We start from the raw sequence: 13,848 nt of genomic DNA on the forward strand, positions 1-13,848 counted from the left end.
CGGACCCCCGATGTCACCATCGGGGGTCCTCTCAGGGGGCCTTTCTCTGATTCTTGGCAGCAGAAGCCTCTCACGCCTGCCTGTCAGGGGACAGCGGCTGGGAGCGGGCTCAGGGCTCCTCCCCTCATGTGCCCTTGGCTTGCAGGAGAGCTCTTCTTCGACGTGGACAGCGGGAGGAATGCGCCCCTGCACTCTCCGCCATCAGAGCACTATACCATCATCTTCAACACCTTCGTCATGATGCAGCTTTTCAACGAGATCAATGCCCGCAAGATTCACGGCGAGCGGAACGTCTTTCACGGCATCTTCAGCAACCCCATCTTCTGCACCATCGTGCTGGGCACCTTTGCAATTCAGGTAGGAGGCGACCGCACTCTGGCACGAGCGGGGGGGAGCAGGGGACCACGCCCACGGCCGGCCTCCCCAGCCCCAGTCACAGAACTAGAACCAGCTCCGCGCCCCCTGCTTTCCCAGCGCCGCCAGGCCCTGTGCGCCCACGCCCTGTGCGCTCATCTGCAGAACGTTCACCTGCTGGCTTCAGACAGCCTTCCGGGGCCTTCCTCAGAACAGCCTCCTCGTAGCTCCCTCCAGGTCTGCCGCTCCTTTCCAGGGCTAGATTCCTTGCTGGGGGACTATCGTAGCTCTAGAAGTTTCCTTTGGAATGCTTTCTATCCCCAGTGCTGACCATGTGGCCTCTGCCTGCCACTGTGCTGTGCACAGGGCTGGTCAGCCAACCATTCAGGAGTCTGAGCGTTCAAACACGGGGGTATTACTAGAAAACATGCTCGAAGGAGGGAGCCTGCCACACCCTGAGGGGACCAGCCGGGGAAGCACGTGGAGCTGTTGGGGACAGAGGGACAGCCGCGAGCCTTTGCTGGGGCTGCTGGGGGAGAGAGTGCGCTAGGGTGATCAGGCTGAGGACTCACGAGTGTCAGTAATTTCAGGGTTTCGGGGGGCATAACACGACCTCAGGTTGCTGGGCCCTGGCCTGGGTCATCAGGGCAGCAAGGACAGCACGGTAACGGAGCTATTTGTGATGTGCGCTTTGCATTGGTCTGTATTTGACAAGCTCACGCCCAGGAGGAGGGTTCTTTCCTGAGAAGGGGCAGTGAGGCAGCAAGAGTCCCACGCAAGGCTGGTCGGGCTTGTCACTGGGGCACCTGGAACACGCTGTGGCCAGCACATGCATGAGGGGCACACGGTAAAGCGTCAAGTTTACAGAGGCTGGAGATGCGGCTGATCCGCTGAGCGATGGCCAGAGGCCCGTCTGCCTGGGGGATCCAACAGCCCCTCTTCTCTCGACTGGGGCGGCCCAGAGGGCGGGGCGGGCCGTGGGGCCAGAGGAGGTGGCAGCAGTAGCCGAGCCCGGCTGGGGCCTGCCGTCGGACCTGGCTGCGTCCCGCCCCGCCCCTGCAGATTGTCATCGTCCAGTTCGGCGGAAAGCCCTTCAGCTGCTGCCCCCTGTCCACGGAGCAGTGGCTCTGGTGCCTGTTCGTTGGCGTTGGGGAGCTGGTCTGGGGACAGGTGAGTGTCTGCCTCGTCCCCCGTCCCTGTTTTGACTACAACAGCACCAGGGACAGACACGATGCCGGGGGCGGGGGGAAGGGGGGTCGTGGTGCCTCAGAACCCATGCTTAGGAAAGTGTTCATGTGTTCTGGGTGGGCAGCAGCGCACACACGGCAGGGCTCGGGCCCGGGCCATGCCACAGCTCAGGCGCAAGGCCGCAGGCGACAGTGTCAGTGGAGAGAAGACAAAGGGCGGTGGCTGGGATGCCCCTTTCCATGACGGGAACCCAAAATCGTGTCCTAAACCTGGGTGGCTTGGAAAATGCTCACAGATATGAAAACGAAACGACAACCTGCTAACTGATCCGAGAGGCGAGAAGCAAGTGTCGAGGCAAATGAAGAAATATTTTGAGATTCTAGAACACAAAAGTCAGACACCCGAAGCCCTCGACAGTTAAAGCCATGCACCGAGGGAGGCTCAGGGCGCCCAATGATTATGGTAGGAAGAATCAGCCCACGCCACAGGTGCACAAGAGGCTTCTGAAAGCACTACTCCGCAGTTCTAGAATATTGGTGCAGGATCCACTTCACCCTGTGTCTTAGTCACCTCGGGCCACAAAATGCTACAGCCTGGGGCTTAGACAGCATACCTTATCCCCTCACATCTCTGGAAGCTGGAAGTTCGAGATCAGGCATATGCAGAGCAGCGTCCGGGACACACCGGGAGTGAGCTTCTGGGCCCCTGGCCAGCAGGGGGGTCTTGGGGCAGGACGGTCTGTCCGGCAGTGACTCGGGACATGACGACGCACAGGGGTGAGGGAGGGGGACACCACCGCCGGGGAAGCTTCCCTAAGAGCTGTGGGCCCAGGACTCCCATGTGGCTGACCTCAGATCCTCAGTCTCTGCCCCCCAGACGTGAAGCAGGGGCCCTATCAGGAATCACACTGTTGGCGCAGACAGCCCAGCAGGGCCCTCAGGGAAAGTGAGACCCTCTCATCAGGAAACATGTGCCAGGGGCCTAGAGGTCCCTTCTCAGGAGCAGGGAGCCAAGGCCAGACCTCCCTTCGCTGGAAAACGCTCCTTCAATTCCACAGCTTTCACGCCCTGCTCCCCAGGACCGTTCTCGGTCAGAGGAAAGGGGCATTTGGCACCAGGCATGCAGTCTCAGGGACCAGAAAGGGATGTCCCATCCCCTGGACTGCCCTCAGGGGACAGGCATTTAGGAAACATCGGTGCATGACGCTGGAGTGCAGGAGGCATAGATGCCAGCGGCAGCCTGGGTCAGAGGGAGGTGGGAGGGCCAGCAGACCTCCTACCCCAAAAGGACCAGGACCAGCCGTGCTCTGACTGCTAACCCTCACTTCTGCCCTCCCCTCCCAGGTCATCGCCACCATCCCCACCAGCCAGCTCAAGTGCCTGAAGGAAGCAGGGCACGGGTCCGGCAAGGATGAGATGACGGACGAGGAGCTGGCCGAGGGGGAGGAAGAGATCGACCATGCCGAGCGGGAGCTGCGCCGAGGCCAGATCCTCTGGTTCCGCGGCCTCAATCGGATTCAGACACAGGTAAGCCGCCATGCCGCCAGGCTACTCTGGCTCGCCCGCCTTGAGCGGGTGGCGGGCAAGCACGAGGCGGACAGCGCGAGACAGTCGAATGCTGTGAGCCCTCTGAGAAGGAGCAAGACGGGCCCCCTGCCACCAAGGAAACCCTTGGGCCTTGTGGCCACTATCTCACGGGCCATCCCCGGGTGTGCCTGCTGGCTGTTGTGGGGCTGACATGGCTCATCTGTGACACTTCCGTCGGAGCCCAGGCGGCTCTCCCCCGTGCTGGGTGCAGGTGTCAGCTCATGATGTGTTGTGATCGATGGTTGTCTCTTGAGGGGGCAGGGCACAGGCCACCCGCTGTCTGCATGGCCGCTGGGCGCAGCCTGGTGACAGGGAGGTGACATTCTTGGGAGGAGACAGATGCCCATTACAAAGAGCCTTTGGTGAGCTCACCGTTCACTGGTTGTGTCGTGAATTGTACGGAAGCCGATTCTGGCCCCAGAGCTGGTCCTTTCTCTTCGTCTCAGTCTCTAAGTCTCAGAACTGTCGGAGCCTGAGGCCTCCATAAAGTCAGATGGTCACAATGACCACTCAGCCATGGGCACTTTCGAGGCTTCATGAGACTCGCCTGCCAGACCAACCCCTTCCCAGCTAGCCTTCTTGCCAGAATGTTCCGTACTCCCTCCCGCATCTTTGCTCACACTCACTTGTCATTGCGCCGCAGCCTGGCCTCCGCCCTCAGTGCCCCAGACGCAGTTCTCACCAAGGTCTGTGCGCCCTAGAGTGCCCAGAATCGGGCTGGCCCTCCGTCCTGCGTCAACGCTCCTTCCCAGCACCCTCCTCTAGCGGCTTGCTCTCCCTGCATGTCACCGTCTGCTCCTCATGCTCGCGCGCCTGGCACCCCCACTTCCCTCTGAGACCTCGGTCCCACCATGCTGTGGCCCGCACAGACCCGGGGGCCCTGGAGCTGGTAGAGAAGGAGGGAAGAGCAGGGGAGAGCTCAGCCCCAGACCTCGGCCGCCCTCCACTGCAGCCTCTCCCTCAGCCCTGCGGACTCCAGCTCTTGTCGGCCCACCCCTCCTGCCGGCTCCTTCCCCTGCAGCCTTCAACCGATGACCGATGAGCACCCCTCACTCCCCATCTCCTCCTCTGCCCGACCAGCAATCCCCAGAGTGCCAACACCAGCCACGATGTCCTCAGTGGGCTCGCCACAGACCACAGCCCCTGAGCCAGGCTCCTTCCAGCGCCCGGCCAGTGGCTCGGTGACCTCTGGTCACTCCGCCGAGCGAGTCAGAGCCCCAGAGCCGTCCCAGATGCTTTTCCTCTCTCCTCACACAGCCGGGACCTCAGCACGGCCCATCGGCTCAGCTCTGCCCCTCGAATCCACGTCCCCAACCCAGCCACCCTTGCCCCCTATCCTCCTGGCCTAGTCACCACTATCTACCTGCTGCCTCCCTAGCCCCCAGTGACACCTGTCCCTCTCTGCCCCTCCCGTGCTTCCCAAAGCCCTGCCTCTGACCTTTCTCCACGTTCTGTCCAGGACCCCCAGCCCCCTGCCCCTGACCTACTTCCAATTGATTCTCCTCCTGGGGGTCCCACCAATGGGAAGGACACTACCATACACTTAGCCCCGACCTTCTCCACATTCCTGAGGTGGGGGGCTGGGGGCTGGGCCTGGGGATCGCTTCAGACTTCAGCCTTCAGCCTGTACACATCAGTACAAGCTCATCCAGAAGAATCTTTCAGGCACGTCACTCAAAGCACCCTTGGCTGGTGGTGTCTACCCCGCCGCCGGTCTGATGCTCCCGATACACACAGCTTGCCCGCTATTCCCATACGATCCCCCAGAAGTCTCCCGGGGCTCAGCCTCAGGGCCCCCCACTTCTTTCCTCCCCAGACCCCAGCCTCAGCTCCAGCCACAAGCTCTTAGTCTCCTGCCTGCTCCTCCCACCTTTGTTCAGCTAGCCCCTCAAACGCCCCCCTACACCCCATGGCCCGTGTAGCGTCTCTTCTGGTCTTAAGGGTCAAGTCCAGAGTCCTGACCGTGGCCTTCAGGCCCCTGCCTCTTGGCGTCACCCCACACACCCTATGTCCCCGTAACCCCTGCTGCTTTTTCCGATGTGCACTCACTGTGCCTCCAGGACTGCCACTATCTGGGCCCCAGGTCTCCCCAGCTGCCACTGCGTTCCCTCGGGCCATCATCCTGCAGCAGCCCGGAGACCGCCACTCTCTCCTGCCCCCATAGGCCCTGACATGCTCAGGGCACTGGAATCAGTGAGGAACAGAATGCTCCAGGGAACTTTCCAAAGCTGCAGAGTCTTGGGCTGGCCCCAGGGCTTGGCGTATTGCAGGGCTGGGTGAGGTGGCCCCAAATAAGTCCAGTTTAAGGAGCCCCCCCAGGGATGCAAAGGGCTTCTCCAGGGAAGAAGCAAGAGTGCGGCTCTGTGGCTCGTTCTTCTTTGTGCCCCAAGCCCCTCAGCCAGCGTGGCCAGGCAAGAGTGTCCTGGGCCACAAGTGCGCAGCAAAACCCGGAGCCAGCTTGAGCCTGACGCAGCACGGCACAGCGGGGGGGGGGGGGGGGGTGCAGCAAGGCCCTGCTCCCGGGTCAGCACTTCCCCGGTCAGCCCGCTCCCTTCCACCGGAGAGCCCGAGGTGGTGGCTGTTTTCCAGGCAGCTGGGACAGCCCCTGCCTATGTGAGGCATCGGGGGCGGGCTCAGTGGTGCCTGGCCATTGTGCGTCTGTGTCGTCCGTGCACCTGTGCACTCAGGCCTGCCACTGCTGCCTGGCCAGTAGAGCCGGTCTCCTCAGCCAGAGTCCCGGAGTCACCACCCGTGTAGACACTGGCCAGTCAGGTAGCTACTTCAAACATGATAAAAAGGGGTCCAGAGGGAAGGGACTTGCCCAAGGTCACCCTGTGACAGTCTCCCTAGCATATTCCTTGTCTTCTCCAGAGAACCACGCACTCCTCCACACGACTGCCACTTTGTCACATCAAATTCACCACCCTCAAGAATGCTGAGCAGATAGGCCACTTTAGCTAACTTTTGAAGAGCATCTGTTCTTTTCAATTCAAAACACCTGCTTGAAAAACAGAAATAAAGTGCTCCCGCCAAGGGAAACGCGTTCTAGGTGGCTGGCCCTATATTTCTGGATTTTGCAAACAATAGCGCTGCGGGGTTCGGAGGCCAGCACAGCTTTGGATGTGGCTGATTGAAGGCATTTTGTAACCTGCTACCTGCTCTCACCGTCATTCCACACTAACATATTACTGCACCACTCGGGGGGGGGGTCATTCTGGAATCAAAAAGAGTCCTTGAAAGGCAGAACATGGAGCTTTTTGAAGCATTCATGACGCGGTCCATTATAAACCAACGCAAAGCTTCAGCAGCAACTGGGTTTTGGGGGGTGGGGGGCAATTTTGAGGTATTTTGATTGATACTGTCAATGAGGACAGGGGTCCAAGCAGAGGCGGGAAAGGCATCTTGCCCCCCCGGGTGACCGTGGCTGCAGTAAGAACGCGTCATGGCATAGGCCATCTTCCTTCAGGGCATGGAGGCACACTAGAAGCTGTGCCAGCCCCCTGTGGCCACTCAGTGTGCGTGACACATGGGCCTCCGCCCTGGCCATGAAGTTGCCCTGCCCAAGGGTCGGGTGGGTTGGGGAGGAGGGAGCTCGGCGGCAGAGTACAGGTCACAAATCTTGTCCACCGTGCCTGTAGGGCTTGAAATGATGCACATCTTCATGTATGTTGGGCTGAGGGGACTGTGAGCCTTAAGCTGCCTTCTTCCAAGAAGGCGGGCCCGTGTCAGACTCCCTGCTGAGCCTGACGGCCACCACAAAGCCACCGCAGGGCCGCCTGCTCTGGGACCAGAGTAGGCAGCCAATGGGCTCCAGGCTCCAGAACTGTACATTTGCTTTGCTGCTCACGTCATCCAGTGAACTGTAGGGCATTTTCCAGAAATCAGATCCGCCTTCTAAGGCCAAAGATTTGCACACACACACACACACACACACACACACACACACACACACCCCTCCACCCACCCCCTGGAAGGCATTCCCAAGGTATGCCGTGTTGGGCTGCCCTCCTAGAACGGAGGCACACAGTCTCCCCATGGGGAAACATTCACTGTGGCCACTGAGCCACCGGTCTGAGGTCTGAGTCACCCCAGGCCCAGGAGCCCTCAGAGTGGGTCAGGAAGTCAGAAGGTCCTAGGACTCCTAGGGAGCTCACCCCATGGTTATCATTTCCCATAGACCCACGTCCCTTTTGAAGCTGAGGAAGCTTAAGGAGGGAGGCAAATAAAAGCCATCTTTGCCCCCAGGACCCTCCAGTCTCTTTGCTCTCCCTCCTGCCAGGCCTATGGCTCTGTAGAAAGGAATCTGACAAAAGAAAGCCAGTGCTTTTGCACTTTCAATCCATTCCTTTCACTGAGGCTTCCCACAGGGGCGCCTCCTCAATCACTCTGATGAGGCTCCGTGCGGGGTGGGGCAGGGCGGGGAAGGCCGGGGGATGCCCCTGTCCCCACACCATCCGGGAGCACTGCCGCAAGGAGCCTTGTCCTCATGGGAGCAGTCCTATCCCTCAGGTATATTGGGGCGGAAGAGGGGGTAGAGAACCAGGGACCCAGGTTCACAAAGTACTGCCAGACACTGGTATCTGTTAGCAAGCGGCTCCCAGAGAGCGCGTGGAGGATGCAAATGGCTGTTTCAGCAGGGCTCGCGGCGGCCGATGGCTCGATGGCTCGGCCCTCGCCCTCCTGGTCTTCTGAGTACTAATCACTTGCTCGGCAAACCCTCTCTTGGTGGATGACACAGAGGCTGGCCTCAGCCATGACCACGGGCCCGTCAGAAGCACTGTCAGCTCCAAGGGAGCGGGCGGCCTCGATGACGCCTCCAGTCCCAATATGCACCCAGCGTGGCCCCTGCCCTCGCCCAGCCCCGCCCCCGAGCGGTAGCCGGGACAGCAGTGCAAGCCAAACTTTATCTCATTTTCTCTCCCACAGATGGAGGTAGTGAGTACCTTCAAGAGAAGCGGTTCATTTCAGGGTGCTGTGCGCCGGCGGCCTTCAGTCCTCAGCCAGCTCCATGACGTAACCAATCTTTCTACCCCTACTCACGTAATTCTCTCTGCTGCCAATCCCACCAGTGCCGCTGGGAGTGAGTCTTGAGTCCCCTTTTCTCTCATAAATGGCATCTCTGGGGGAGAAAAAGCCTCCCCGACTCTTCTCTTTTTTCCAGTCTTGCATCCTCTGCTCACCGTGGCTTTTCCGTCCTTGCTCTACTGCCCTGTCCAGTCCTTCCCGCCCAGACGGTGTGTGTCTCCAAAGCCATAGCCTCTTAGGAAATGTACTGAGTCCGTGGCACTGCCGGACCTTCTGTTCTTTTCTCTGTTTGGTTGTTTGGTTTTCATTCCTTCTGTCATTGGTTTTCTTTTCTTGAACTTGTCCACATTTGCCAATGGTTCTTCACGAACTTGGGCCGCTTCTGGCGGTGTCTGGTGGCAGGCCGGGGCCTCGGTCGGTGCTCTGTGCGGCAGCAAAGGGGAAGCATGCAGGCTCAGGGCTCCCTCGCCGGGCTGGAGGGGGAGGCGAGGGCCTTTCCGGCCTCGTCCGCAATAGAATAATCCAGCCCACCTACTCGGGACTGAACCGACAGCTTCCAGAACTCTCCTGGAGCTGGTTGCCAAAGGCAGTGTGCCTGACGTGGGCTTCAGGGGGCCGCTGTCACGTGTCCTCAGGTGCCACCTGCCCTGTAGGCCTTTGCCGTGAGCCAGCGGTATTAGAGGTGTGTGAGGTGCTCCTGACACAGGAGTCCTCGTCCCGCCCCCAGCCTGTACTCCGCCACATTTCCGTTTGTTCCCAAGCACCATTGCTCCTTCCAAACAGGCGTCAGGACTGGAAGGTCTTCACATGATCTGGTCCACATTCTCTCTCCTCCTTCCTCCAAGAAGCTGGGACATAGGTTCCTTCCTACATGTTCCAGGGGAAACTTCCCACCATGTTAGTCACATTTTAAAGAGAACCCAGGGGTGTTTGCTCACATCTTTTTACAAAGACAAAGGGAAGGCTCTGAGAACCCAGCGCCCCCAGTTTCCCTACCGAGAGAGAACGCTGGGAGCATTGCAGGCTCCCCGCTCCCTCCCAGGGCCACCTGCTTCTTGTAACGAACTGGACCTCTCAAAAACCAAGCAGTAAGCCTTCAAGTATGAGCCCAGAGCCCCCGCTGGGATGGTTCGATGCTACCTCTTTCCTTTCCTTCCAGTGAATCCTGGCAACTCTCACCTCCGTGAGCAAATCACTTCCCCACAGATGGGAGCTGTTGACCGTGCCGTTTTCCCTCACCAGACTCTGGGATTTTCTTTTTGCTTGATTTCTTCTCTTTCCTTTTTTCCTTTTGTCTTGTCTTTTCTCTTTTTTTCTTTTTGTATTTTCTTCGCCTTTTTTTTTTAGGAACTGGTGAGAGGTCCCCAGAGTGGGGGCAGCCCTCCTCTTGTTCACACTGTCGTTTCAGGCCACTCTGCCCCTTAAGGAAGGGATGTGGGCCGCGCCCATCCCCGCTGGACCACATTGTCCCCTTCGGAAACATCACGGAAGCGCGCACGCACGCGCACACACACACACCCCATCCCCAAACCGCAGGCCACACAGGGGCCCCTCACCCGGGCCACAGATATTGGCCAACAGCCATCACAGACAGGCTGGAAAGCTCCAGCCTTGTCCCAGAAGGGTCTTGCCACCAGTCCCACCCAGGCAAGTCTTCAGGGGACTCAGCTACAGCCAACTGAGAGGACAGAAACGGAACACAGCCTCTCAGGGGCACGCCAGCTAGGTCGTGGCTAAGACAGGGGCACAGTGCTTCCTGGGAATGAAGGGACAAGAGGGGGGCTGCTCTGCCAAAGGGGCACATGCTGACCTGCCCCTGTGCCTCCCTCTCCCTTGACTTTTTCCACATGTTTCTTTGCCATCTCTCTCTGCACTTCCTCTCTGTCTGTCTGTCTGTCCATCCATCTGTTGACTTGAGGTGGGAGAGGCAGCGGACACAGCCCCCGCTCCTCACGCCCCTCAGGCCTTCTCCACGCCTCTGGCCTTGTTCCAGTGCAGGGCCAGCCCGGGCCTCGCCCCCAGGATCCTGGCAAGGCCTGCTGTCTCTTGGCTCCCTCTGGCCTCCTTGAGCTTCCTCCCTGGAGGCAGCTTCTTTCTCTCCTCTTCCTAGCACCTTCCTGCCTTCTGCAGCCATCTGTCGCCCCTGTCTTCCCACTCCTGGGAGCCCAGCAGTGCCTGGTAAGAACAGTGTGGGAGACACCACCCCTCCCACTGATCAGGAGCTACTCCAGGGGGCTCTAACTAGTCCCTGGCCAAGAAAAGGGGGCCGCAGTGAGAGCCGAGCACCTCCTGTCTGAGGGTGCTGGTGTGATAGCAAGGGGATCCCGATGTGCCTCCCCACAAGGGCCAGCCCCAAAGGCTCATCCCGGTTGGGCAGCAGCACCTCAAAAAGGAGCCCACTGTGCAGGAAGATGCTGGTTGGAGGACCAGGCAACACCAGGGGATGTGCCTGCTTCTGGAAGCCGCCAACCAACACCGTTTCCTGCCATCCCTGTGTGGCATATTGGTTTGGGACTCTATGAGGGCCTAGAGACCTCATCAGGCCCAGCACCGTCAGTGTACAAATCAGGGAAAGGCCTGGCGGCGGCGGTGGAAACAGCAACCAGAGGCAGGCCCTCTACGTCTCTTAGCACTTCCCCGGAAGGAAGGCAAGGCCCAGACCACAGCGGACTTCCCAGCCTCGCATTGTAGGAGGTGCTTGGGCACAGGCCACGGGTCTTCCCTCGGAGAACCTCAGCTCTGATGGGCGACCTCCCATCTTCTTCACCCACCGCCCGGCCAGTCCAGCCCTTTTCCCGCAGGCTGGAGCAAGTGTCTCCGGCACACCAAGGCCTCTGGTCTGCCAGCACTCCACTGAGATCCAGAGGCTCTCCAGGTGGAAGGCCCAGTGCAGGGTGTGTACGAGGAGCCCGAGAGCCACAGGGGTAGGTGACAGTGCTCACCAACACAGGTCCCAGCACATGCAAGAGGCCACCAGAGACTGTCTCCGGAGCCAGAAGGAAAGGAAGGGTGACCAGGGAGGGTTAGAGATGCAGAGACCCTTGGGGCTCAGCACACCTACACCCGCACCCACTCAACCTTCTAGCCAGCCTCTGACCCCCCAGGCTTCCCACACCCACCCCCCTCCCTGGACGACACACAACGACCTCCCAGCTCCAGGGTGGCCGGGGCTGCTTCCTCCCTGCTCACTCGGCCATTTCATTCGCAGCCTGGGTGTGGCACCTGCCCTGCACGGCCACCACCTCATTTCACGGGACCTCGGCCATGGCCTGGAGGCCAGCCCGTGTGAGTGGCTCCAGAAAGTACACCCGTTAATAACGCTTTCAGTCTTATGGAACCCCACAGCGAGGGAGATCCTGTCCACCGCTGGGATGCCAGGCACCCCGCTCCTCCCCGGTCACACGCGCACACACTCATGCAGAGACGCACAGACACACCCCAACCCTCCCTCCCCAGCCACACTTTCCACAGCATGTCCCCAACGGCTCCCCGATCTCATCGGGCAGCCGAGCCCAGCCCGGCCTCCCGCAGCGGCGCTGGGCCCCATGATAAGGTTCCTGACACAGTCGGGCAGCAGGCGCCGAGGCAGGGGACGAGTTTGATCACACGTGGCCTGAAGAGCTCTCTCAGGGCTCTTGGGTTCGGATGAACCGTGCCAGAAAGAAATCGTAGCAATTGCTTTATTTTAATTGCTTCTTGCGACAGAAAGCCTTGCATTCAACTTGGCAATGGCGATGCCAGGTAAGCCCCCCACGGTTTCCTTGGACAACCCTTCTGAGGCCTGAGGCACCAGCTCATCACACACCGTGAGGGCAGCAGCGCCCAGAATCAAGCCAGCCCCGCAGAGGAAGGAGCCTTGCGAAGCGAAAGCAGTCTTGTCTGCTGGGGTTTGCTCCTTTCTCAGGAAATCCATTCATTTCAGGCCAAGTGTCTCCATTTGGGTTTCTGGGAACAGCGTACTGGCATTTCTTCTCAACGATCTGCCAGTGTTGTTTCCATACTAGGAACAGTGTCACCCTGTCCTGCCCGAGCCCTTCCTGCAACCATGTGCCCTACCCCAGGGAAGGACCTTCCAGGCAGTTCCTGAAGTACATGCCAGCTCACAGCCCAAAGCAGACCCCAGGACCCCTGCTCCTAGGCCTTTCCCTGCAGGTGCTTCCAAGATGGCTCCCCGGGCGGGGAGCTAAGGCTCTGGGAGCTCAAGAGACTTCTTTGAGGCCCTGCAGGTGGACATGGCCAGGATGAGAGGCAAGGCCCGCCCCCCCCCCCCCGCAAGGCCCAGAAAGGACGGTGACTGGGTCAGCTCAGTGTCACAGCGAGTGGACAGCAGCGGCGTGAGTCTGGACTCTCCCAGCCCTGGGCGCAGATGCATGCACACAGGACAGGAGGAGACCTTAACGAAAGTTGACTTGCCCACATACACAAAGCCCTGTCTTTGGCGGGGCTCGGTTCGTCAGTAGAAGGGTCAGCTCTGTGGATTGCGTTTTCACATTGCCTGATTCTCTGGTGAGGAAAGGGAACCTTCCTCTTCAACTGTGGGCATGTCGCCCACACCTCTTTGTGTCACTTTTAAGGCACAATTCACCCGCATGCCCACATGGATGGTTTGGGACCTGGGGACCCCAAAGTTCCTGGAAAGCAGTTTCCCTGGCTCTCTCCCGCTGCTATGTTCAGAACTTGGGGTAAACCGAAAGCCTGAATGCCAGGAGAGCAGCAAGTCCCCTCTGTCCCACAGAAGCTTCTGGATTAGTGGCTGGTACAGAGACAGACCCATCAAGCATGCGGGGGGGGGGGGGAGAGGCGGTAGGCAAGGGGGCAGGAAGGGGCAAGGCTTTGCAGGAGCTCCAGTGAGACAGAAGTGGAGGGCAGAGAGCATGAGGACCCTTCCCCATCCAGGGCCTGCTTGTCCCACAGCAGAGGAGAAAAGGCCAGAAGGTTGTCAAACACAGTTTCTGTCGTTACTGTTGTCATCATTGTAGTGGAGCTTTTGCTTTTATTTTTGTCTTCTGTTCTTTTCATTCCCTTTTTGCATTTCTTTAAAGGGGTGGGAGTTCCCTTGGTCCTTCCCTTGCCTCCCTTTGTCACATCCCTACTCCACCCCCATCACCACTTGCAAACTTGAGTGATCGAAGGTCAGAACAAAAGCAGGATCCATCCACTTTCACCCACCTTCAGCCTTAACCTTCAGCCCCCCTGCTCCCGCCCCAAGCATCCATCGGCAGCACAGCGCTGTTGCAGAGTCTGCCGTAAGCATCCCTCCTGCTTTGGCTCCGTATGGCCGGCGTGGTGCTGGGGTTTGGACCATCACCCACCCTGTCCCCATGAATGGAGCTCAGGGTTCAGGTGAAGGCAGGCCAGCGCTTATGCGTGGGGGCAGGCGGTGGACAGCAAGGAACAAACAGAGAAGTAAGCTTATGCTAAGTGTCCGGGACAGCCTCTAGAAGGAGGTATGTGTGAGCGAGTTCTGAATACAGAGAAAAAGCCCGCCTGGGACTGTCTGGCAGAACAGCCTCGGCAGGGGAAAGGGCAGCTGTAATGTTTCTGGGGAAGACTTTGGCAGCCGCCCACTCACTGAGCCCTCGCTGCGTGTAGGCACTGTGCGGGTGTTGGGACCTGGGGAGGTCCGTGAATCAGAGCCCTGTGTTCAGTGAGCCTATGGACAGGAGACAGAGGAGAGAATAATGGGGGGGGGGGG

General features: G+C 59.5%; 1 protein-coding gene across 3 annotated transcripts in view; it reads left to right on the plus strand.

Moving 5' to 3' along the window:
* Nucleotides 1–13,848, plus strand: part of ATP2B3 (ATPase plasma membrane Ca2+ transporting 3) — a 45,390-nt gene that overhangs the window by 24,215 nt on the left and 7,327 nt on the right. The window contains exons 18-21 of one of the 3 annotated variants that reach the window (XM_029930077.1): nt 146–357; nt 1,417–1,524; nt 2,886–3,068; nt 8,055–8,141. In XM_029930077.1, coding sequence (XP_029785937.1) covers nt 146–357; nt 1,417–1,524; nt 2,886–3,068; nt 8,055–8,141 — 590 coding nt within the window. Of the gene's footprint in view, nt 1–145; nt 358–1,416; nt 1,525–2,885; nt 3,069–8,054; nt 8,209–13,848 lie in introns of all 3 variants that reach the window. The other 2 variants (XM_029930080.1, XM_029930078.1) reach the window with 2 other exon arrangements.

The sequence above is a fragment of the Suricata suricatta genome, chromosome X, assembly GCF_006229205.1.
Source record: "Suricata suricatta isolate VVHF042 chromosome X, meerkat_22Aug2017_6uvM2_HiC, whole genome shotgun sequence".
Taxonomy (NCBI): domain Eukaryota; kingdom Metazoa; phylum Chordata; class Mammalia; order Carnivora; family Herpestidae; genus Suricata; species Suricata suricatta.